At 42.5% G+C, this 26,005-nt stretch overlaps 1 protein-coding gene across 1 annotated transcript in view; it reads left to right on the plus strand.

Annotated features, from left to right (window-relative positions):
• FNDC3B (fibronectin type III domain containing 3B) overlaps positions 1 to 26,005 on the plus strand; it is a 187,439-nt gene that overhangs the window by 80,047 nt on the left and 81,387 nt on the right. The window contains exons 4-6 of the mRNA XM_059479160.1: positions 11,264 to 11,340; positions 18,670 to 18,913; positions 20,194 to 20,478. Of these exons, the coding sequence (XP_059335143.1) occupies positions 11,264 to 11,340; positions 18,670 to 18,913; positions 20,194 to 20,478 (606 nt within the window). The remainder of the gene's footprint in view (positions 1 to 11,263; positions 11,341 to 18,669; positions 18,914 to 20,193; positions 20,479 to 26,005) is intronic.

The following is a 26,005-nucleotide window of genomic DNA, read 5'->3' on the forward strand; positions in this document are numbered from 1 at the left end:
CAGATAATTCCGAGGACAGTTTCCCAACCTGAGGTTGTTAAGAGGAAATCAAGAGCATTCCTTGAATAGCTGCGAAGCGGCTGAATCCCTTCTGCCCAGCCCCTCTCCTCTCTGCAAATTCCAGGCCCTGCGGGTGCAGTTGTCATGGGGGGCTCCTCTGCTGTTGGGTAACCCCTCTGCCAGCCCCCTCAGCCTGGGAAGGGCCCCAGAAAAGGGATTATTCCAGCAGAACTGAGCCAATGGAGCCTCCTGAGCCCCCGGCAAGGCGCGGCCGCTCTTCCTCTGCGGGGACGGAGCCGCCGAAGACCTGGGAATGCTGAAAGGAAAACCTTTCACTAGCAGTGTTTGAAAACTTTTTAATAAGCTCTGAAGAGTGATGGCCAGTTGAAATGCTCGCTCCCTGGAGGACAGGGGGCTTTTAATCTCTATCAAGCTGCACGATGGATGTTTTGGGTTGTAAATTATTTTCGCAGTTGCTGTGGCCAACGAGAAACTCCCTTTGTTGCACCTGGAAATTCAGAGTGTTTCAAATGTGCTGTGGAAAAACTGTCTTAGAACTGTTCTGGTTAGAAGTGTTATTTGAATAATTAGAATAATTTAGTTAATGACATGATATTTGGCTCCCATTGACAATTAATTTATTTAGAAAGGGCAGAGTCTCACTCTCCCACTACATCATGCTGTGTGCTTGGATTTTTTTATCTGGGGACATGGGAAAATAAGAATTTATGGCTTATTTTCTGAAGGATGCAATGCTGTCAGTAGCCCAGAGGCATGTTTGAAACACAACTCAACTCATGTGCTCCGTGCAGAGGCTCAGCTTAGAACTATGAGAGATGAAGTGAAAACGAGGGGAGGATGACAGGGCCCTTCAAGCATAACCTGGTGACTCACAGCCTTCCTCCTCACCTTGAGTGTTTATAAATGAGAGCGGGATGTGGAAAAGTGAGTTAGTGCCTTTCTGGGAGAGCTGAGGAAGAGTCTGCTGGGGTCAGAGCTGTGAGGAGGAGCCGGAGTCAGCATAAGCAGCTCCCTGAGCCTCGCTGGGGTTCAGGTGCCTCTCAGGTGGGGTTTGAGCACCTTCGTTACTGGCAGGATGTGCAGGGGCCAGCAGCCAGGAGAATCGGGGCTCTGTGACACGAGCTGGGAGAAAAGCTTGGAAAATGGGTTTTGCTGGGGCTAGGGAAGGGCAGGCTTGAAGGAGATTGGGGCAGGGAGGGATTTCAGGAAAGGCTGTTGGAAGGGAAATTACAGAAAGCTCCTCTGTTATGAGAAGAGAGAAGAAGCAAAAGTGTTAAAGGAAAGAAGTGCACGTTTGTTTCAATGCAAAGGCAATGGGAGACGCAGGTGGGGATTTCGTGGAGCTTCAGTCTCTGGAGATGCTGAAGAGGCAGCATCAGTCAGGGGAGGCTCAGGTGGAGCTGGGGCTTTGGCAGCTCCCTGTTTCAGGGAAATTCTTGGCTGCTGCACTCTTTGATCCAGGAGAACAATGCTCTGGTTGAGACGTCTCCATTTCAGATGCAGCATCTAATTTTTTAGTTCTTAATGGGAATTAAAGTGTGAAACCCTTGTGAAGGAAGGAGGAGATGGCTCTGCCTCTCATACACAAACCTCAGCTGGGAAAGCCCTGGGCTCACCAGCAACATCTCCAAGCCCTGTGCTGAATATCATATTTTACATTTTAGCTTGTTGGTTTTTTTCTACCTCAATTCTGGTGTAAGTGCAGTGCTGTAATAAGACACCCAACAGAGGGACACAGAATATGAATATGTAGTGAATATATATGCATTAACGAAAACTGTTTATATGTTATGTATATATGAAATGTGCCTTTACTCCAGGGACATGGCAGGTCACCACAGCCTCACAAAATAGCCCCACACGTACCTGATAGCCACCAGTGTTGATGATTCTCATTCCCTCCTCACCCTCACATGATAGAGTGTGCTTGTTTGTGACAGGTGGATATTAATTGCTGTGTTTTTGATGAGCACATTCAAACAGAGCCTCTCAGATGATTCACTGAAGTTCAGGATCCAAACATGTCACAAACAGAACTCGTCAGCTCTGTGATGGCGAGGGCTGGCAGTGCTGGGTGGGGAGGGAGGGCTGCAGGTTTGGTTTAGCTCAGTTTCCCCTGGCTGGCTGATGTTTGTCCCTGTGGGTGGACAGGTGAAGAATAGCCACCACCTAATTGCTGCCTTGTTTGGGGCAGGTGGAAGGGAACGTTCTGTGTGACTTCATTGTTGGCCAGATTTGGGTCTGTTGCTGTTTGTACAGTCCTTCTGGTGTTGCCATGGGAATGAAATAATTATATTGTGAATAATTGGAGCATTTTCTTCTACTGTTGCAGGAAAGTGGTCGTGTATAATTATTGCTGCCTTTGATGGAGGTTGTGCTCAGAGCTGAGTGTTCAGTATTTGTATAAACCTGTTGCAGAGAACAAAACTTTCTGCAAGTGAATGCCCTTTTGTGAATGTGGCTGAAGGCTGACACATGCACACACACACACACACACACACACACTCCCCAAAAAGCATTTATATCACTAGAATGTGTTGAAGAGCTGTCTCAAGGTTGAAAAGGAAAAAATAACATTTTGTGTGATGTTCTTATGGTTTGTTGTTTGTCTTTCAGGCAAATAGTGTCATATTGTATTCAAATGGAAATGCTGTTGATAAGTGGTGAAGAAGTAAAATAATTCTCATTTCAGGACATCTGTTTCCCTTGAAACTGAGTTCTGGTTAAAAGTTAGCCCACTGGTTATATAGGTCTGGTGGGAAGCTGATCTGGAGGGTCCCAATCCTCCTTTAGCTGTTCATCGCTTTAGCAGTGTAAAAACTTCATAAATGAGATTTTTTTTTTTAATGCCAAAGCGAAGCCTGATGCTGACAGAGATCTCCCATCATTTGTGTGGCTTGGCAGTAGTTGCTTGATGGGTTTTCCCCATTTCTGAGTTCAGCTTTGTGGTCTCTTTTTCTCTCTTGCAGCCTCATGCAGGGGCTAGGCTTGCAGTTTTCTGTGCAAAGTCGCTTCTCTCCCACATTTCGTGGGATTGCTGTTCTCTCTGTTCATCCATGGGCATTCTGGCATATTCCTGTCATGAAACAAAGGGTTATGCAAAGGAAAAAAGTTGGTAGATATGAGGAAGACTTTTTTTTCCAAAACAGATTATTTTTTCTGCGATACCCTACAATTTTTTTTCGCAGTCTGAAGTTTTAGTCGGGCTAAAGTATTGCTTTATGACCTAAATCCTGTTCTGGGTTTGTGTCCAGTTGCGCTTTCCCACAAACTTCCTGTGTGACCCTGCATCAGGCATTTCGTTAGTGTGCCCCACAGTTTCACTTGTGCAGCGAGGGGAGACGCAGCCCTGCTCCAGCCAGATGTTCTGGGGATGGATTCGTGAGTGCTCGCGGGGTAACGCGGTGCTGGGTCACAGAAACGCTTTTGTGCTCCTGCCTCCCATGTCAGGATGTCATCCCGGGCTAGTGTTCCTCACCCAACGAGTGTCTCTCCAGTTTCAGGTTGTTGTGCTGTGGCTTGTGTGCTAATGGATTCGTTTCAGATGTTTTCAAGCAGTTGGTTGTTCTCTTTGTTTCCAAAGTAGTCCTAATTTATTTAACAGTATTTGCCATTCAAGTCAACTGATTTTAGACAGATGTTTGTCTCTTGTGTTTCAGTCTAGACATTTATGATTTACAATCTGTAGCCCATCTGGTGAATTGCCATGGGAATATGCTTATTTTCAATGCTTGAAGTATTGCAACATACTCTTTGCAAGTGTTTTTGCAGTAGCGACTGGTGAGCCAACCATCAGAAAGGGTTTATTTTAGCAAAAGACTCTGACTTGTTTGTTCACATTAGGGCAGGAAAATGCTCCATTTCTGTTCAAAAAAAACAACAACAAAAAATGTTCCTCTCCAAAATGTTGCCTGTAAGTTGAAACTTTGGAGTGACAGATATATGGGTCTAGTTTAAAAAAGAAACAAACCCCACCTGAAGAACAGCAGGAGACCTGAAGAATTCCCCTTGTCCAGCTCCATTCTCTGTGGCTGAACAAGTTTACTTGTCTAAACTTTTTGATGGACTTCAATGAGCTTTAGGTTGTCTGAATTTCTCATAGTGTGTAAATTTAAATGTCATCACTGCAGAATATGGTCGCTGGTGTGGGGTTGCCATATGCTCTGGGACTGGGTCCTTGTCCCCAGGTGCTTTCTCCTTTCCTTCCAGCCCCATGGCAGGAGGAGTAGTTGTGGATGCACCAGGAGAGGATGTGCCAGGCTGCTAAACAGCCTGTTGGCCTTGTCTGGACTCTTCCCTGCTTGTTAAATTAGTGAAGTGTGGTGAGCCCCAAAACCAAGGTGCAGGATGGCAGGTGAGGAGCAGGACAGCTCTCAGGATGAGTATCTCCAAATTCAAACCACTTCAAAAACAAACATTTGATGCTTGAAAAGTTATTAATTCATAGTTCTGTGGTGGACAGAAGTGAGCATTTTACCTGAGTTCCTTTCAGAATTTGGAATGGTGCTGCTGTGTGACTGCTGTAGTGCTGTGGTAGCTTTGGACAGGGCATGTTTGGGGCAACTGATAGCTTTTAGTTAATTTCCTGTTTTTACAGGTTACTGCATTATTTCAACAATATGCCCCAAACCAGAATACAACATCTGGGAGACACACATTGCAAACCAGCACGCTGCTGAGGAGGAATCTTGTGGTTCTGACATGAAAGAGTGGGATGCTGTTGTTTAACTCCAGGTTGGAGGTGCTGGAGCATGCAGCAGGTTAAGCAGCAAACACTGGCCAGGGGCTTCCAGGAGGCTCCAGAGTAAACAGCAAAGGTGCTGTTGTGTAAATAAGGCAGAAAATGCTCCAGGAGCTGCCTGCTGGATGCATTTGGCACAGATTTCTGAGCAGTTTGATTGGAGTTGGGTTGAGTGAGTCCGTCTGCACAGCGTTTGATGTTGAAAGCATCAGTCAGACCCAGACTGGAGCGTGGCTGGGGCTGTCGGGTCTGTGGCTGCAGAGTCCAAGGGCTGAACGTGTCATTCCAGCATTTGGGGTTTGCAGTTTGGGCTTCAGAACAATTGTGCACTGGAACTCCGAGACACCAATGTGTTTTTTATAACATGCTTTGGTTTGGCATCTTATTTTTAATTATATTTATGGCAAATCAACTTGACAGACTGTGAGAGTGAGTAAAGAGCTGTTGGATTTGTAGTCCTGGGATTTAGAAAAAAACATTAAGTGGTCATAGAAGTCACAAGGAGTTCAAGAAGTGTGTGTTACTTGCTTCAGTCTCCACTGTCAAACCCTGTGTGTGCACATAGGGAGGTGATTGTGCTCAGTGATTAAGCCACGCACCTGCAGGATTTCTCAGGCTGATTTTTCTTTTTCCCTTTAGCTGTTCCATTTGCATTTGTTGTGGGATCCAAGATAATTTGAAATTCATGGAGCCATTTCTGTTAAACTTGAGGGTTTTGGTGATGTTTCCGAACTCTTCAAAGGTGAAGAAATCACTTCCCTACTAAACTCTGATCTGAATAGAAAATAATAGTTGAGAATGTGAATAATAGCCAGAATGTGAATGGGCATGTGGTAGGCATCCTTTTATTCACATCTTTGTGTGTAGATGAGGTAATCTTAAAATTATTGACAAATCTATAGGGAGAAGCAGGATAAAACTGCCTGCTGCCTATCTCAGGCATGAGCTGGTGCCATGGGGATGCCCAAGTGCTGGACACGTTTCTTAGCATTTATCAAAGCACAGGTAACATTATTTTAGCACCTTTCACTACCCCTGCCATTGGCAGGTTGAATGCAGCGTGAATGGGACTTTTTTCTGCCATTTCAGACTTCTCCAAAGGTATTTTTTAAAGCTGTCAACCCTTCAAGCACTTCATATTGCTAAAGCTGCTCCTTTTCTCTCTAATGCTGAGCTGCTTGAATCTACAAATTCACATTGATCTAAGGACAAAGTATTTAGATCTTGATCAGCAGCAGATTTAAGACTCTGTCCTAGGGACTTGAATAGACACCTGGGAGTTGGCTCTGCCTTGTACTGTAAGTGAGCAGAGTTAAGTTAGTGGCCAAATTAGCTCTTGTCCAGGAGAGAGTGCAGTTCAGAATTGTGCTGATGCTGGTATGTGAAAGCTCTTTACATCCTGTTTTAAAGGTTTCCCCCAAATGCTCTGATATGCTCATGTGTGCTTGTGCTAACTAAGAGTTCTAGGCTGTGGCCAAAGGGCTGGGAGAATGCTCACCACAGCTCTGCTGTAGAGGAAAGAAGATGAATGGAAGGATCTGGGGTTGTTTTGTGTTTTTGTTTTTTTTTTTTCTTTTCCTTGTCATCACCTTGTTTAGTCCGTAAGCTGCTTTGAGAATAACCAAGTGGAGGGAGAAGACACGTGTGCCTGACAGGGAGCCTGTTTGTGCTTGTTTCATTGAGGAAATTGTTCCGGAACAGCTGCTCATCCATGTGAAAATGCAAACCCTTGGGTCCCAGCCAAGGTCAGCAAGCCCTGGGTCATTTGTTTTAGCAAAGCAGACCGATTTGCCCTTAATTATCTCTCCTTTTCATTCTGTCACACCTTTTGCTCCATAGATTTACTTCCTGAGAAGGGCCACGTGTGAAAGATGGGATACTAGTTTTGCTGAGGATAAGGGAGAGGCAGAATAATTTTTCATGGGTTAATTTTAACTGTTAAGCTTTATAAAATTTAAGGCATTTACCTCCCTGGATTTAATTTTTCACTTAGCTAGTTCAGTAGGTTCTTGTCATTAAAATGTACAAGATTCTTAACTTGCAAACTCAAATTGCAAAATCTCTAAATTTCATATTGTTTCTCTGCTAGTGCAGGTATTGTGGTGTGAAATGGTAAATTGCCATGTGTTTGCTGGGAACAGTGCTGAGAAATTCCTGTACTTCAGGAAACTTCCAGTAATTGCTCTCAGAATGGGAACTTGATAACAAAGCCTGGTAGAGTTTGGTAATTGCAAAACAGTCACTAGAAATTCTGTATAAAACATATGCCCATGTGCTGGAGCTGGATGTGAAATATATTCTACAAGGGACATCATAAAGAAGAGCAATGCTCTTTAAGCATGATGATAATGGTGTAGTAAAATGACTTCTTGCCCTATAATGTTATGTGGAAGGAGAGAAATAGGAAAGAAGTGTTGGAGGAAAGAAGCTGGAGGAACTGAAATGCCAGATTCTGGCTTCTGTAATTTAAGGAAAGAAAACTGATTAAAGTGATCTTTAATGCATGCATTAAAGGTCACTGGGGAACAAGGAAAAAAGCTTACTTAGTCCAAAACTGGTTTTGTACAAGAATTTTGAAAGTGTCACGGGTTGCAACCCAGGCTATAATTAGCCTTGAAAATCTTGGGACAGAAGTTTCTCAAGTACATTGTGACATTATTCCAGAAGGAGTAAAATGACCAGAGGAACTGTCAGTCTGTGCCTGACAGGAACATCCTCTCCAGGGCAAGTGGGAGACAGAGGTGGAAGGGAGCCCTGTTTTGATGTGCAATAAAATCACCCAGTAAAACATGGTGCAAGAAAATGGTTGTTGTTATGTGAGACTGAGTGTGCAGGTGTTTTTTTTTTTTTTGAAAGGCAATAGATTCACAAAACCTTGCTGGTTATTTGAAATGGTTAAAACAATCAGCTTTTATGCCATCAGAGGGGTGACAGAGCAGCACAAGGGAACAGGTGTTTGGGAAGAGGAGGAGAGGCTCAGACTGGGGTGTCAAGGTGTTAATGAGTTCTGCCACTGTATAAGACTGAGTTGCTTCTTTTGCTTATTCCAAGTTTTATTCTGTTAAGTATTAACGTGTTGCAAATAGGAAACTGCGCTCTGCCAGCTGGGGACAAGTGGGGTCTGTCCCTGCCTGCTGAGGTGGACATTGGTGGCTTCTGCTTTTCTCTTCTTTCACAGGAGGGGGAATAATCTCCTTGCACCTGCATTTTGGACAGGGCAGCCCTGCAGGAGCCAGAGGTGTGCTGTGTTCCTGGGAAGGGAGCTCGGGGTGGAATTTGGCCACTGGCTCTGTCAGCAGAGGTGGCCGAGCTCTGCTGGCTGGGTTTCTCAAGGAGCTCAGCAGACAATCTGCATTTGTTAACAGGTTTGGAAAGTACTCCAGCCAGCTCACTTCAGTGTGCAGCATCTCTGATAGCATGGAAGGAACTTTTCTCCTTTGCTTTCCTTTAAAGTAAACTTTGTATTGAGCCACAAGCTTCAATTAAAACTTGCAAAGTTGTGATTCCCAAGAGTATAAGGTACTTATATTCAACCTGTGATTACAAGCAGCTGAGGAACATCCTCCTCTAAAGTTCTGCTTTTTAATAGGTCAAAACTATTTGAAGTAATAAAAAATACCAAAAAAACCAAAACCCCAAACCAACCAACCAAAACTCAAGCCAAACAAGATATGGCTTTATTTTACTATTAAATAGGGAGTGGTTGGGCAACAAGAAGAATCTTTAATAATTGCTGAGACTCACTGAGCTGTGGAGATGGGGGGTCTTTATTTTACTACCACTTGAAGTTGTTTTGATACCATTGATGAGAGGAATGCAATAATGTGTGCTAAAGTCATTTGGCTAACCCTGAAATCAAAGCAGTGGAAACAAAATCTAGCTGCAAATCACCAGGCTGTCAGTCTTTGAAAAACCTGTTATCCAAATGACTTTAACAGTTTGTGGGTCATATGCAAGGTTAAGACTCCTCTTGCACTGTGCACGTTTTGATGATAAAACACAATATTGCTTTTTTTTTATTGGAGTGGAAGTGTTACAGTCAACAGTATCAGTGTGGGAGTTTGATTTCTTCCTGCAAGTAGATCACTACTCCATATGAGCAGTTGGCACAAGGTTTGGAAGGACAGATATGAGGCATGCCGTGCTGCTTATTTGTTGTATATTTCTGCTGTCTGTGTAGAAACTCCAAAACTGTTCCATTTTAAGTTTATTTCCAAGTCAGAGTAGCTATTTTTGAGAACAGCTGGCCAATACATCTATAAGAAGTTTTGGTGAGGGGCTGAAACAGGTTATGCATAAATATCAATTTTACTGAGCAACATTTACATGTAATATTTAAATAATTGTCTATTTAAATGGTGAACTCAGGATTTAAAAATTTATATCAACAGGTTTTTTGCAGTTTTTTGAGTTTGAGAAATCACTGACAAGGAATGTGTCGCATAACTGTTAACTATTCATTTTACATATTTTCAAGCATGTTCTGTTCTGAAAAACTGAACAGCTCTTGAGATAATCCAGTGTGGATTAAATCCTGAAAAAAGCATCATTGCATGTTCACAATATCAGCCTTTACCTTTTATGAACTGTCCAGCTTACTGTGGAGTAAAACTTGGCAGTGTGTACAGAGCAAAGCGGATTCAGAGAGAAATAAAAAACTCCAAATAAGTTTGACGAGATTTTGTTTTTGATTGGGAAAACACATTTATTCAAACAGTATTTCTGTTCTGAACCAATTGTCACTTCATATTTTTGATGGATTTAAATAAAGCCATTTAGATGGCAGCTCCTTCCCAATAATCATATACTGCTCAGGCTGAATTTTTTCCATTGACACTAAAATTGTTGGCTGTGGAGACAAATACTGTTGTGAGGGTCATAGGCTAAGAGAGAAATCCATATGAGCTGAATAATAAGTAATAACTTTTTTCTCCTTACTGGGCCTGTAGTGTAGGTAAATTTCCCCACATAGTTAAGTGTAGGAAAGTATGAAGTCCAGCAAAACCAGATCCAAAATATTTAAGTTTAAGCTTCAGAGTTCCCATTTGCCTTATACACTCTATGATGGTTTGCCATATTTCAAATCTAGATGTGATTAGTAAAAGCTGTAGGGGCTGGTTAGATTCTAAATAACTGGATAGAGAAAACAAACCAAGATAAGAGGGGGTAAAAATAACTCAGATGGATTCCTGTGTGTAACTTGGATTTTGGGAGGAGGGAAGTTCTGCTGATTGTACCAGAAGCAGCAGGAGTATAAAAATGCAGATGGAGAGGGAATGACTGCTAATTTAGTGTGGACTGGTTTTGCTGATATCAGACAACAGACTGTGACTCAGTTTGTTGTTGGAGGTTTCATTAGATGAGTCTAAAATTTAGGAGCAGTCACTCCTACGGGCCATTGCATCCCATCTGTGCCTGAAGTGCTTCATATGTTTTAGTGTTCAGCTTCCTGCCCTAGAATGTGATATGGTTGGGAGATGTTGGATGGCTTCTCCATCAGAGAAGGTGATGGAGTTTCCTTTTGTGTTGTCAGTCAAAGCTGAAATTCAGTTTGCAGTGACAAAGAGCAGGGTCCTGCTGAGCTCCTCTCAAGAGTTGGACCATGGGGGCAAATGGGCTAATTAACAGTTCCGTGTCAGATTTTAATATGTAATAAGGAAGGAATGAAATTAATTTTTCTTTTCCAAGCAGTAAACTCTGATTGCAAACATCTGTCTGATGTTTGGGGGGTTTGCTTTACTGACTGCTGCATGTGATGTTCCCAGAGTTAATGGGTGAATCAGTCAGCAGTTGAGAGAACTATTTCCATTTTATCTAGACACTTTCTTTTAGCTGTGAGGCTCCATTTCCAGAAGCGCAGTGGTTATGGCACTTGCTTTGTTGTACTTGTACTCAGTGCCTCAAAATGGAACTTGCATGTTCAGGGCTGGATTTCAGAGTGGAAACCATAAGCTTCTTGCTTGTATAACCACATTCCAAGGTTAGTCTGAATAGCTGAGATAATGAATTTGGTCTTTGTGCATTCTTAAATAGATAGATAGTTTTTCACATATGTGACTTTTCTCTTTTTTTGCTACAATTGGACGCTTTCCTTGGGAGCTGCCTAATTCCAGGCTACACAGTTTCTGCTTTGTTCCCTGCTCCTATGTCTTTGACAAGAATAACTTAAACAGAGTTCAATATAGGAATTGTGGGCTGCTAAAGAACATATTGTGTTACTGCTTAATGCTGTATAAGTTGATCAGTGGGTAATATAAAGTCTATGTTCTAGCTGTTTTATGATGAAAATATTATTTCAGCAGAATATATGGTAAAGTCATTGAACAATGATCTTATTCTCAGAATGATGGCACAAGGCATTTTCCATATACTAGAAATTAGTGGAGCTGCTCATTTTGTTATTGCAGGCTTCAAAAGTAAAGCTATTTTTAACCTTTTCTAAGCCATCATGCTATTTTTTTAACTGAAAAAACTGATATCTTATTACTCTCTTTCTGTTAGGACCAGCAGAGGTTCCCATGATGTCACCCAATGGATCCATTCCCCCTATTCATGTGCCTCCTGGTTATATCTCACAGGTATGCTTCTTGAAGAATTAAAACTTTTATTAACAAAATAATAAGAATTTTTGAATGTAAAAGCAAAAGCATTGGTCCACATGGAGAAATCTACTTGGTTGAAGTTTATTTAGAAATTTTAATGAAAATGGTGATACACATCTTCAGGCCTCATGCACTTGACTGATAGTCACCCACATTTACACGAGTGACCAGGGATGTGCACCTTCACACCCTGGTATTTGGGGTGGATTTGGGTTTGGGCACCTGCAAAAGCTCTGCACACAGACTGAGCCTATAAATGCAGCTTGGATTGTTTGTGAGAGGGGAAGAAGTCCTTGATGTTGGCGAATGCCTCAAGTTCTTGTGTGGCAGTCAGAAAGGGGCAGGAGACCATGGAAGTGAGAGAAGGAGCCACTGTAGCAGTAAAATATGCAGTTGATCCTCAGTAGCTTCCCAGCAGAAATCCTGCAGCATACCAAGAACTGGGGGTTTTGGTGTGCTTTCAAGAATAAATGGGATTTAACTACCTATTTATGGAAAAAAAATGGAAAAGGTTTCACAAACTGTTAGGTTTTGGAGCTCTTGAGCAGCTACTGCTCTTCTGTGTAAATAACCCCAGATTACCAGTCTGTTCCTTCCATCTTCTGCAAAGCTTGGACTCTTTCTGAGGTAAGGAAAAAAACCCAAAAAAACAAAACAAAAGATTGATATAAGGCGTAACAGCTGTGATCAATACAATATATCAAATAATGTCACCATTTTCTTGAGACCTGGACCAAAAGCTTCCTTAAAAGTACACAAAGTATTTTAGATATCCTTGATGAATAGCATAAGAACTCTTGATAGATATAGTTTGGCATCTTGTTAAGCAGAAAATAGATGATGTCCTGGAGTCTCTTCCCCTCCCCGGGAAACATGTGAGCTTGTGTAATTCTGAAAAATTGTGGATGGCGTCATGCTTAAATCCCACAAAATACTGCAATCACTCTGTGGTATTTTGACTTCTGAACAGAGTGAAAACATGCTTCAAGTGAGAGGGAATTTGTTAGCCCAGGAGAGAGGGCAGGATGTCAGGGTGGTCTTCCTGCTCCTCAGCCCTCCCAAGGGGAGTGGTTGGAGTTCTGAGACAGCATTTGCTGCTTAATGCTCCTCAGGGGCTCACCTAATTTAATAGACTGGCCCATGTCATGCAGAGGTTTATCTGAAGATTTATTCTTCCTTTGAAATAACGTTTAACACCTTTTTAATATTAAAATGTTTATACCTCTCCACCTCTGTGCTGAGATAAATGGTTGGGTATAATTGGAATGCTTTCCAAACCAGAGGGGTGAAAGTCTTCCAGCTGTATCTCTGTCTGAGCTCAGTTCTTCTGTAAAGCTTTTTGTGGGGCACCATAATAATTCCACTAAAGAAGCCTTTAAGTAGTTTCTTAACCAGAAAAAAATCCAACCAAAAACCCTCTTCTGAAGCAGTTTTTCCAGGGAGCTGGAAATATGTTGTAAAGTTATAGGGGGAAACTCTGTATTCTGCACTTTTCTGCAGTGGAATGTGTGTTCTGCTCTGTGGTGAGTCTCTTGCCTTTTTAGACTGCTTCATATTAAATAGGAGTTGAAAGTCTGCAGTAATGAAACTAGCTCTTTGTTGTAATAAATGTCTCTGCCTTATTTGCTCTTGCTTTTTTTTCTATTGCTTCAGAGTTAAACCCAGTCTTTTATGATAAACAATTAGAACACAACCTAAATTTAACACATCAAGGGAAAGGCCATAAAGCAAATTATTGCACTCTAGGATATGAATCAAAATATATTTGATTTTTCGGTTTGATTTGTCCCCAAAGTGTACATCTAAGAGTCAGGCAGACTGCAATGCCCCTGCAGAGAAGCAACAGTGCCTATTAAAAAAAGGCATGAAATCTTATATCCATTTTGTTATGCCAAGCCTGTGTGAGCTGTGTTAGCCCTGAATATTGCATGAGTTATCGAATGATTGCAACCCTGGATTAATGTGGTGCTTCATCACCTCTTTGGAAAAATTGGCAGCAGGATGTGAGCCCTGCAAGGTCAGCCCCACTGGAAGCAGCACAAACACAAACTCTCTCTCTAGACTTCAAGGACCACGTTAATAATTGTGACTAGAAGCTGGGTTTGTTGATGTTGGGGAGATGTTCCCAATGATGAGGCTTAGCCAGGGCAGGAAATGATCCAGGAAAATAATAGAAAACAAAGTCCTGTTCAAATCTTTGATGTTATGGTTTTGCTCTCAAAAGACCAGCTCTTGAAAGAGCCAGAATTTTGGATTATCTTTTCAGCAGACAAACCTCTGTGCACCCCTGGCAGATAGGAGCTGTCAGATCAGGGTTCATGTCCCTGCAATTCTTTATGGGCTAAGGGTTAGTTAAATATGGACCAGAGGAGAAGTTCCTTGCTGTGCTCCTGGTGGACAATATCTCTGCTGTAAAAGTTGGTTCTGGAGGGTGACATGGCAGAGAAATCTGCATTAAATGTGTGGGATGTCAACTTTTTTGGCCTCAGCTGTTAAGTGAGATTAAGGATTTGAAGGCTAAGGTGTTAAATTGGGGGACATCCTCATGGGTTGTTGTTCCTACTTTTCGGTGTTTATCTGGGAGGAGAGGAGGAGGGTTTGAAGTGCTCTAACCAGGAGAACTAGAAAAATTAAAATATCAAAAAGCAGGATCATTAATGTGTTTGTTTAGTGCTGCTGGCTGTGGACTGCTCTCTCTGAAATAAATCTGGAGCAATTCTTCTTGAAATTGAGAAGCTGCTTGTCTGTAGTTGGACAAAAAATTTGGCATGAAACTCCACTTTTTATTTTATTTACATGTTTGTTAATATGAGCTCTCTGCCACAGAAATTTTAAGGCTAAAGGACAAATTTACTGGTTGGACCATGAGGTGCACATGTGTTGAAGAGCCTCCACAGGTTTTCTATGGTCTGAAGTTTTCCATTTGAGCCATGGTCCTGCAGTTCAGTATTCCTGCACCAAGCACAAGGCATTTCACAGAACTAAAGCATAACTTCTGGAAAGAGGAATGTCTTTAAATGACATTTAAAATGGCAGAAAAGTTATCCCATCCTTGAAAATCAGGATTTTGGTCCTGGGTAGATCCTGTCCCCTAGGAGAGGTGTTCTTCTCCAGAAGCATGTTTGGCTAGCATCAGGTTTGAGTGACAATCTCCTTGGTTTTGTGTGGCTTGCTGCTCACAGAGCTGCTCTGGGGGTTCTGTAGGCTGCAGCCAATCCTTTAACAGGGTGATCCTCATTAAAGCTCTGAACAGGAGGAAGGTTGTGCAGATCTCATGTGGAGCAAGCCATGAAGTGATGCTCCTTTTGAGTTCATGGGCTCTGGTCCTGAAGAGCTGTATCATTCTAGATTTGAATTACCCCAAAGTGTTTGCCAGCATTCTAGATGTTTATCTGTCTATTTTCCACATGGAAGGTATAGATGTAATTTGGTGTTTGATTTAATACTGATGGATTCTGAAGATAGTGATGCAAACTTGCCACGACTGGCGTGAACTCGGATTGGCATCTTTAAGAAATTAAATGAATAAATAAAATGTTGACATCCAAGTGCCTCGTGGATGAGCTCATTCTGTACTGGTTTTGGGTACAGATTGATTTATGAATGAAGTTTCAAATTAGTTTATGAAATTTCTGAAGTATTGGTTGTAGTCCACCCAGTGGCCATGCTCCAGATATCTTTGCTGAATCTAACCTATTAAATTTAAATTAAAATAAGGGTTGTTTGGGGTTTTTTTTGAAAGTGGAAATTACTTGCATATTACCATATAAACTCATACAGTAAAGGTGTGTTACAGAATGAGGGTGGTTGTTTCTTTAACTGGATCTCACAAAATACAGATGCAATTTACTTGTGCACAATTAACATGCCTTTTTCCTTACAGTGTAATGTTAAAATTCAGTGGAGAAAAATGAGGCAACATGGAGCAGTGTGATGTGCTTTGAATACATGAATTATCTCTAGTTACTACAGTGATATCTGCGCTGGAAAACAAATAACATTTAAAATGGCATTCCCCAAATGTGGCAACCAATGGGGGAGGCAGTTTTATTGTGTATGAGTAATGTTAGCCCAGACAGCCCTGAAAGATCATCACCTACCTCATGTAGCAATTAAGCTCCCTAAAATATGGGAAAAAAACCCACACAGAACTATGCTATAATAGTATTGTTATTGAGGTGGCATGCCACTTACACCAGCAAGCACAAAAAATACCAACAAAAAACAATTTACCTACTAACTGTCTGAAAAAAACCCCACAAAATAATGGAAGTGAATCTCTAGGTGCAAAATGACCAGAGATATTTGTTTTCTCTAAATACAAAGTGCTAAGATTAGTAGTAGCAATTACTTTTAATATTCCCATTGCATCTAGAAACCTCAACAGGGATTAGGATTTTGATGATGCTTGGCACTGAAATAGAGACAGTTTAGCAGTTTCCAGATGAATTTATGATCTTTGTGACAAATGGTTTTACGCAGATACAAAAATTGCAGATTTCTTCTTAAAATAGCAAAGTCGAACCTCTCTGCTAAGTTATGTTTTTTTTCATTAATGGATCAAAACTGATTTTATCTATCTTTGATGAACTGAGTGTTGTCTCTCAGAATGGGACTACTACAATCTACTCAGTGCAGGTTTTTACACATCCAGGGATATCTCCAGTCTTTATAGCTACCTGATGCATATAAAACATAAATCAGATTACCAACTTTGATTTGTTAAGGACAGAATAGTGTATTTAAAAATTGTATGTAGCTTCAGAAATGTACATGTATATCAATAATTCCTAGTTTAGAGAGAAAATGCCCTGTAGGATTGGGAAATAAAGTGGGTTTTGCAAGGTCCCCTGTGTTTTTGTGCTCATTTGTAATGTATTCACGTGGAATAACAAGAATGCAGTCAGCATTCATGGCCTGGGAGGAAACAAATAAAAGATATTAGTGCCTTGGCTTTTCAACTGAAGTAATTTGGAAGGTTGGCTGATTCTTTGAGTTGGAGTAGTTGGTGGTTGTAGGTTCCTCCCAGCTGAAATTTTCCATTCTATCCCCTCGTCTCTGGCTTCTCTCAGTCCTGTTGATATTTTATAGCTTCATCTAGCAGGGTAATTTCATCAAAAAGGTCTTTGACAGGACTCTGAGCTTTCCTCCCTGCTTTATAGATGATAGTTCAGGAAGCTGAATCCTAATAATTTAAAATATGGTTTACATTATGTGCTGCTCAGTGTACAAGCTTTCTGTCTAAATCTGTTCCTTAATATATTCATCTTTCAGCAGAGCACAAAAGGCACATGTAGCTGGTCTAGATGCAGAGATAAGAGCTTGGAGTTGGCTTTGAGGCTTGGACTAGTTAAAGCCACGATGTAAACCTCTCACATAATGGTGTAGGAACTTGCTCTCTCAATTAAGTTACATCATAATCTGAGTCTGGAGTTAAATCCAGCATTTCTGTGCACAGTCCTTGATAAATAGTTCTGTTTTTTCAAATATGTGCTAAACGTAAAGGATTTTCCTCTTTTCCAGGTTTTAGAGTGCAGGTTTGAGACCTGGCAGCAGGACAAGAGATGCTGTGGAGCAGAACCAGTAGCAGAGATAGGAAGCATGAAAATGGAGCAGTTGAAAGGATGTGATAGTCTAAATCTCTGAGATTCAGCTGTCTTCTGAGGACTCTGCAAAGTCTTTGAAATTTAAAGCTGGCAGCTGACAAATTGCTTGTGGAAGTCGTAAATTCTGAGGGTAGAATCAAGTATGTTAAGCCAAACAATTACTATTTTGGTTACTCAGCAAGCAACACATTTTTAATGTGAAGTGTTACTAGTGACTGAATTAACTTTCTATAGAAAATTTTCTTGTGTAGAGGCCAGCCAAGCCACAGGAACTGTGTGTGCATGGTCACATCCCATAGCTAACAGGCATAAATGCACAGACCCGGAGGGCACACATGGCCTGGGGCAGGAATTGGGTCAGCCATTCCTAGGTGGATTTTCCCCTGTGATTCCTTGCTCAGCTGGTGCCTGGGGCAGGAGCTGCTGTTTGCTGGAGCAGTTTTTCTGCTTAGGGCTGTGGGCATTGCCCCAGGGCAGGGCTGGTGCTGTGTGGCGCGAATAGCAACCTGCCTGTGCCGTTCCTCTGCTCCAGGGTACAGATTTCTCCTTATGGTTTAAAGACACTGGGATGTGATGGGAGCCTCTGGAGTGTGGGCAATCCGCAGCAGAGTCTCTTCTGCTGGTGCTGTACAAATGTGGGAATCAGCTGAGAGTGGCAGCATCCTGCAGCAGGTGCCTCTGGTGCACGTTCACTTACCTCACACAACATATTCATCACAGGTACTGCTCCATCTGTGTGCCATCAGTCGGTTTAGAGAAAATTAGGTTCTCAGCAACCTGTTTGTTGTATGAAATTAAATCATGCTTCCTTCATGCTTTTTTCCACCTCGTCCATGCCAGCATCCACAGTCAAATGGCTCTTACGTGGTTGTATTTTTTAATTTAAGAAATGGCAGAAGTTTTTTGGATGAGCTTCAAGAAAAGCTTGGTTCCTAGGTCTGGATTGAAATTTGGCTGGTTGACTGTTCTCCAGAAATACAACTCTGGAAAAATTATAACCTGAAAAACATTTTTCAGCCTAAGCACATTTCCACCTTCCTACATCTGTTTTTACATGCTTTGCCTGTGGTGTTTAGGGGCCAAGTTATGCATATCCCAGAGCTGATTTGTGTGGATGTACAGAGCAGCTCTGTAACAGAAACAAACCCCCTGCCCTGCGATTTGTCCTGAGCAGCTACCTGCGATGAACAGAGCAGCTCCTTTGCAAATGTAGGCCAGCACAGCAGGTTCCTGCAGAGTACATGTCTGTGTGCACACACACAGCCTCTCCACAGCAGCAGTGCCAGCTGCTTTCCAAAGTGTTGCTAACTCCATTCTCAGGGCGCTGTCAAAATCCGTGGTAGAAGTGTTACGGGCAGAATGTAAGGTCAGTCCCAAAGAGAATGCTTATTTTGGTGCTTTGTGTTCCTTTTCCAATTGTTTTCCTCCCTAAATGCAGGTTATTTATTCTGTCCCCTAACCCACATAGTTATCACTAGCAGCACTACAGCTCCCAGTGATTACTGTGGATATCTGAGTCTCCAGGAAAAGCCACATCACCACCGCGGTCATTTCTGCTGATATTAATTTTAGAATTGTGTTTATTCCTGAAGCTAAAGCCCATGCCCAGCTGTTTTGCAGTGGGAGGACGAGCTGTAAACAGTGCTGTTTCAGAGGTGTGCCTGTTCCAGATGCTGCTAACGTGCTCCTTTCTCTGCAGGTGATAGAAGACAGCTCGGGCGTCCGCAGGGTGGTGGTGACGCCGCAGTCCCCGGAGTGTTTCCCTCCCAGCTACCCCTCGGCCATCTCGCCCACCCATCACCTGCCCCCCTACCTGGCACACCATCCCCACTTCATCCACAACTCCCACACAGCCTTCTACCCTCCTGTCACTGGACCTGGGGACATGCCACCACAGTTTTTCCCGCAGCATCATCTTCCCCCAACAATATACGGAGAGCAAGGTGAGCTGGGAGGAAGGGACTGGGGCTGGCCTTTCACACCTGTGTTCAGCAAGGTGTAAGGGCTGGGGGAACCAAGAGTAGGAGTGACGTGGAGAACTTTGAGAGTGGCTTTCTTACATGGATGGAGCCTCCTTTAATATCCTGAGTGGGGGGCATTTGCTGTGAGTATCCATTTTTAAAGACAAAAATGTTTTGGGCATGATATTTTCAAGGTTCACACTCAAGGTGAAGCACAAAAAGGAAGACTGAATTATAGGAAAAAATCAGGAAATACTGTGATCCCTGCAAGCTGACCTGCCTTAGTTTAAGACAGACTCATCCTTGGATGGGGGAAGTGGGGTTTGTATTTAACGAAGTGTATCCAAAGAATGTACATGATATTTGTAATAATTCTGAAACATTTTTTGAGATAGTTTTAATTCCCAAAGCTTCTACTTCATGTTGCACTCCTCTCCTTATGCAGCACAACTGACACGATTGTTAAGTCTGTTTATACTGGGAAGTTAAATTGCATGTAATCCAGTGTTGGCAGCTTGGAACCAGCACATCTCAGCTTGTTCTGTCCAGTCAGGCCCTGAGGAAGAAAATGCTAAATTGCTCTGAGCTTATGAAGGCTTTTTCCAAAAGATCAGTTCTGTCTGGATTTTTGCTTGTAAGCTGTCCCTGAAACACAGAAACTGAAAAGGAAGGGAAAAACATCTGCCTAATAGCAGTATTTTACACATGCATCCGAAGTAAAATTCTGTCATCAAAGGAGCATAGTTAATACAAAAAAAAAGGTTTTCTTTTAAAAACCGCCAGGAACATCTGGAGTAATTTCATTTGGAGATAACCAGCAATTTGTTTTTCTGGGAGAAAAGCCCCTCAGTTGTTTTGTTGTTCTGAGTTAACGCGGGTGAACCGTTCCGTTTCAGAAATCATACCACTATACGGGATGTCCAGCTATATCACCAGGGAAGACCAGTACAGCAAACCACAGCACAAAAAACTCAAAACCAGGCAGATTGGATTTTTGCTTGTAATCTGTCACTGAAAAACAAAAACTGAAAAGGAAGGGAAAAACATCACCATAATAGCGGTATTTTGCACATGCATCCAAAGTAAAATTCTGTCATCAAAGGAGCATAGTTAATACAAAAAAAAAGGTTTTCTTTTAAAAACCGCCAGGAACGTCTGGAGTAATTTCATTTGGAGATAACCAGCAATTTGTTTTTCTGGGAGAAAAGCCCCTCAGTTGTTTTGTTGTTCTGAGTTAACGCGGGTGAACCGTTCCATTTCAGAAATCATACCACTATACGGGATGTCCAGCTACATCACCAGGGAAGACCAGTACAGCAAACCACAGCACAAAAAACTCAAAGACAGGCAGATTGACCGCCAGAACCGCCTGAACAGCCCTCCCTCCTCCATCTACAAGAGCCATATAGGCAGCTGCACCACGGTGTACAATGGCTATGCCAAGAGCCACAACGGGGCCAGCAGCGGCGGCGGGGCAGCCCCGGCCCTGAAGAAACCGGAGCGCAGAGCAAGGAGCAGCCCAAAGTCAAATGAACAAGACCCACATGGTAAAAAAAGAGGGCTTTATTTATTTATTTTTAATTCCTTTTTTATTGCACCTTTCCGGCTTGTGACCTCCTCTGTGTGGATCCAGTGGCCGTGCCAAGAAACACTCCCACCCACGCGTTAATACGGTGTGAACTTAAATCCAGCGCTGGGCTTGCTGGGCTGTGTTTGTTTTGTAAGGTGAGCCCAGTGCCTCCCCATCTTTTGTGACTGCTCCCTTGGTAGATGCTGTATAGAAGAGCATCATTCTCTTTTTATCTGCTGGAAGCAGAAATGTGTTTTATGGGTGAGGTCTCGGTTAAATTTTGCTTTTCGGAGAGGCATCTTGGCACTTCACAAAAAACTTTGTGGACATTGAGTTATAACCAAAATTTGACTACTAGGAACCACTATTTTGCATATCCTAGGTTAACCTGGTAAAGTTACTAGAAAGTTTAGAGGTGATGACTGAAAAACCAAGGGTTTTTTTAATGTGAAAATTCAGTGAAAGTAAGATTAGTTGAAAACAGAACTGAGAAGAAGTTTCTTAATGTTAGCCATTGGAAATAGTGGTCAGTAAATCTGGCTACTTTTGAAATAATTTTCTTCAGCATTTTCAGAGACTTGCCATTTAAAAATTTAAAACTTTGGATAACAACCCAATGCTTTACTGTAATCAAATCTCATTTATCACAAGCCATTCTGCCCACAGCAAGTTCTACCTAAATTCAGTTTAGTAACTTGTTATGATCCCTTATTCCTACCTGCCATTCTCCTCTCTGCTTTTCTCTTTGCTGACTGCTGCAGCAGCTGCCTGAACAAACTTTGATGCAGTAACCAAAGCAGCATGTCCAGGATATTCATATGTAGCACACTCTGAAATATCCTGAGTTAATTGATGCATAAAACATAGGTTTTCCATTACCTATCTCTAGTGTATATTTATACGCCTCTGTACTTTTACCTGTGAGACATAACTAAAAGAAATAGTTACAAAAATTAACTGTATCAATAGCCAAAGAGGGGGAAAGAATGCTGCTGGCATGATAAGGAATGAGGATTTGCAGATGTGCTTCAGGGTCTTTAGAATCAGCAAGGAGCTGTATTTGGGAGTGCTGTAATCCAAGAAAATTAATCACTGCATTAGACTTTCTAGTTATTTCTTGCCAATCAGCTTATGCAAACTTTAGTGTTCTTATTTATGTTTAGGTGTTTCTTTGAGGTAGAATACATGGGGTGTTTGAAGCTTGGATGTAAAAGACCTGGAAAAAGTATAGTCTTTCAATTTCGGTTCAGTTGGTACTGAGTCAGCCTGGCTGATCACTTCTGAAATAATCCAGAAATCATTTAAAAGCATCTTATCTAAGGGTTTCCTGCAACCCCTGTGTTTGTCTTATTCGTTGCTTTGGACTGGTCTGCTGTGCTGCAGCTGAAGAGCACGAGGGCTTTTAAAATGCCAAGAAAATCAGTGGAGTCAAGGCTACAGCACATCCAGTCCTGTCAGGCAGAGAGTGCCTTCAGACTGGGGACAGCAAGGGATGGAGTCCTCCCCCAGCTCTGGAAAAGGCCCTAACAAGAGGTTCTGCAAATAAGCATCCCTTGTCCCACCCTCCTGCCTTTTAAAATTAGGTTCTCCATCTGCACCCAGAAATGGCAGCCCTGGAATTGATTCAGCTGCTCTGCAGCAAGTACGTGGCCAGGGCAGGAATGGGAGAATTGTTTTCATATTAAAAGGGAAAAAAAAGATACAGTGGGCTCACATGTGAGGTTTTTGACATCAGTGGATTATTATAGTCATACATGCAAACTTAGATTTCTGCAGAAAGGTCACAGAGGTTTCTTAAAGGCTCCCATGAAGCAGCTCCCTAAAATAAAATCAGTTCCCACTTGATATTTACAAGCTTCTAATCATATCTGTCGCTTTATATTTATCTTCTCTGTTTCTTCTTTAATTATTTGGGGATTTATTGATGAATACCTGACTAACCTGGCCACACAGGTAATTAGGGTGAGAGTTAACAGCAGTCTGGGCACAGTTGCTAATTGAATATATGCTGCTAAGTGACAGTTTTTAGAATAGCCAGGAAAAATGAATGTGTCAGAAGCAACAAGTAGCAAAGGAGTTTAAACTTGCAGGTTTTGTGTATGTGTATCTGTTCAGCCTGCTAATAGTTAAAACTTGATGGTGCTGTGTGGCTGCTTCCAAAATTGCAGAAGAGCCTGGAAAACCTATTTTTAGCTACATAAATATATAAAAATGTGTATATATATGTATAAAACTTGTGGATAAATCTTTATTTAGAAAACCACTTAACCAAAAAACTCTATAGGAGAGGAGTAGGAATGTATGAATTTGCAGTAAAACTTGGAATAAGGTGAGGGAGAGCTGGAGCTGAGGGCTTTGTTTGCGTGGATTTTTGAGTTGGGATTGTGATGTGCTTGATGGCCTGTAATTTCCTATCTGGCTGTGGGGTGTGTGTGCTCCTGCAGTGGAGCTGGCTTCTTTGGGGTGTTTGGATGATGGAGCAGTGCTGGGATCCAGCTGCTGGCAAGGCAGGGGGCTTTAGGAGCCCCAGACACAGCTGGAGCAGGCACTCGCTCAGGCTCAGCTCTGCTTGCTGCCGAGAACAGCCTGTGTCAGTACACAGTGCTGCAGCCTGACAGTGATTGCTCTCCTTAGGGATTGGGCTGGATGAAACAAAATTTGGGAGCTGCCTGAGTGCTGGAAGTGTGGGTGGGAGCTCTCTGCAGGAGCCCCTCTCCCTGCAGTCCCAGCTGCTCCTGGGCTGATGCTCAGAGAGGCAGTTGGAGTGTCTGCTTTAATCAGCAGGGAGAGATGATCCCACACAGGGCATTTGTGACAGGGAAATGGGAGTTTCTGTTCTTGGATCTGCTGCCCCTGTGCTGAAGGTGATGCTTGTCCTGCTCCTTGCTGTTTGGTAGTGATTTCTCTGAGGGCTGTGTTCCTCCTTCCTCAGCACCCCCACTCTGCTGGGGCTGGGGTTGTCGCAGGGCTGCAGGAACAGTGAGGGGGATGGAACACCTTCCTTATCAACACAGAATGAGAGGGTTGAGCCTGGGGAAGGGGGAGACCTTAGACCCCATGAAGAGGTTACAAGAGAACTGGAGAGGGGCTTTTGACAGCGGCATGGAGTGACAGGACAAGGCAAATGGCTTTAAACTGAAAGAGAGCAGGGTTAGATGGGATATTGGGAAGGAATTCTTCCCTGTGAGGGTGGGGAGGCCCTGGCACAGGGTGCCCAGAGAAGCTGTGGCTGTCCCATCCCTGGGAGTGTCCAAGGCCAGGCTGGATGGGGCTGGGATAGTGGAAGGTGTCCCTGTCCATGGCAGGAGGTGGAACAAGAGCATCTTCAAGCTCCATCCCTAACCACTCTGGGATCATGTGAATTATATTGAAGAAAATGTCCTGCAGACAATGTAAGGACAACTCAGCCCTTTTGCCTGAAAAATCACAGTATGTGTGATGGCTAACTTAAAAATTAAAAAAAAAAACCTTTTTTCCATGCAAATCTATTCTCCGATGGCAAATTCTGCCATATATCAATAACTTTCAGCTTTCTTCCAGTATTAAAAGAAGGAAGGGTTCCCAAAAATCTGCTTCACCACTGGTAGAAGAAATGGGGTTATAGATCATCAATTCTGAATGTGATCAGTACTGAAATTAAGTAAATTACTCTGGATTATTGTTAAATTATTGTTCAGTCACCCCTCCAGTTGTGGATCCAGCCTATGCACCTCTGTACTCTATACAACATGATGGTACATTAAAAATAAGGTTTTGCTTCTATAATGCCCCCTTATCCCAGGGTGGTTCTCTAACAGCAGCATCCTATTTTTACTATGAAATTCATGGCTTCAGATTGGGGATGTAAGTGCAATTCTGACCTTTTCCATTGACTACATCATGCTGTGTTGGGTGGTGCACTTGTAAGTAAAGATTTCTAGTTATGTTGGAAATAGGCTGGTTTAAGGCAAAAAAAGGGAAACTGATTGCTTATAATTGACTGAAAATTTACCAATTTCTCTGAGTGTTTCTGGTAGGATGATGGATGATGTTTTGTACAGGTAGGATGCTTGGAGGTATGATACTAGGATTCTGATTTAAAATCCATATTGGAGCTTTTCCACAGAGCTGTTTCAAAAACTGAATGGGACAGGAGGGAGAGCAGGGTTGGGTTTTTTTGTGGGTTGGGTTTTTTTTTTGTAAAGGAGCCTTGCCATGTAAAAAGAGCTGTAAGAGGAAATCCTGTCCCATTCATGCTGTCCTTTATGAATTTCAGTCTGAGTCACTTCCTTCTCATGCACTCAGTGGCTCCTTCTTGGCCATGCAGTGATCTGGTAGTTCAAGAAGTTCTGTGTGTGGCTGCAAGTGCTGTGGGAACATAAGCAGTTTTGAGCATTCTGACAATGCTTTTTCCCTATTTCCTTATAAAGCATCTTTTTTTTTTCTCTCTCTCTTCAAATGAGATAAAATCTTTTTTTTTTTTTTTTTAATCCTTTTTGAAGTTTGAAGAGCTTAAGACAGCCAAAAGTAAACCACTTGAAGGGGGTAAAAGTGGGAAGTGGGCAATGGATTGTTGTGTGCATCCTGTGCAGGAGCTGGGTGCCAGGACAAGCAGACCCAGCCTCCAGGCTGCTGTGTGCCATTGAGAAAGTGTTCCTAAACAAGGTTTTGTCTTCATTTGAGAAGATCTGGCTTCAGATCAGCCCTTCTAGCCCAGAGTGTGACGAAGATGATGCTGAGGAGGAGCCTGCAAGGTTGAACGCATCCCACACGCTGCTCCTGGCTCCTGCAGCAGCATCCAGACCTGGCAGGCACCAGGGAGGGTCCAGTCCTGCCCAGCCCTTGGTGCCCTCTCACTGACCTGGTGTCTGTGAATTCACTCAGTTTTGAAAAGCACATCTGCTTTCCCAGTGAGAGCACTGAGTTTGGTGTGCACTTCCCTGCTCTGTGGCATTGATGTGCTTTTTTCACGTGGAGAAGGGAGGAAAAAGCATGGGAATCAATTGACAGTTCAAAGAGCTGCTGCAGACTATTGACAGATCATAAACTTCCACTGTGTACAAGCCTCAGAGGTGCTGCTTTCCTGTCGTGGAGGTTTTGTAAATCTGATTTTGTAGCAGTCTCCAGCTACTCTGAAAGATGAAAACCACAGCTTCAAATTGCTGCTGCTTGAAGTTTCTCAGGAGATGTGGGTAGCTCTGTGTGCTCATTTCTTTGAGGGCAATGCATTGGGAATACACAGAAAATGGGCTTGGCAAGAGCACCTCCTGACAATGGTGGTTTTAATTTGAAAACATTTTAAAGTAAGTACTTGACTTGGCAAAGCAGAAGTTGTGAGGTGAAGAAGTACCCTGAGATATCCCTGAATGGGGAGGGATGTGCTCTGCAAGAGTGGGTGAGGGATGAAAAACCAGAGCTGAGGCGTTCTTGGTACAGCCCCATCCTGTTGTCTCTCAATCTCCCGTGTAACATTTAAGTATACTTAGGAAAAAGTGTGGTTTTTTCCTATTTTTTTAACTGTATCA

Source organism: Ammospiza nelsoni, chromosome 10 (genome assembly GCF_027579445.1).
Source record: "Ammospiza nelsoni isolate bAmmNel1 chromosome 10, bAmmNel1.pri, whole genome shotgun sequence".
NCBI classification, from domain to species: Eukaryota; Metazoa; Chordata; class Aves; order Passeriformes; family Passerellidae; genus Ammospiza; species Ammospiza nelsoni.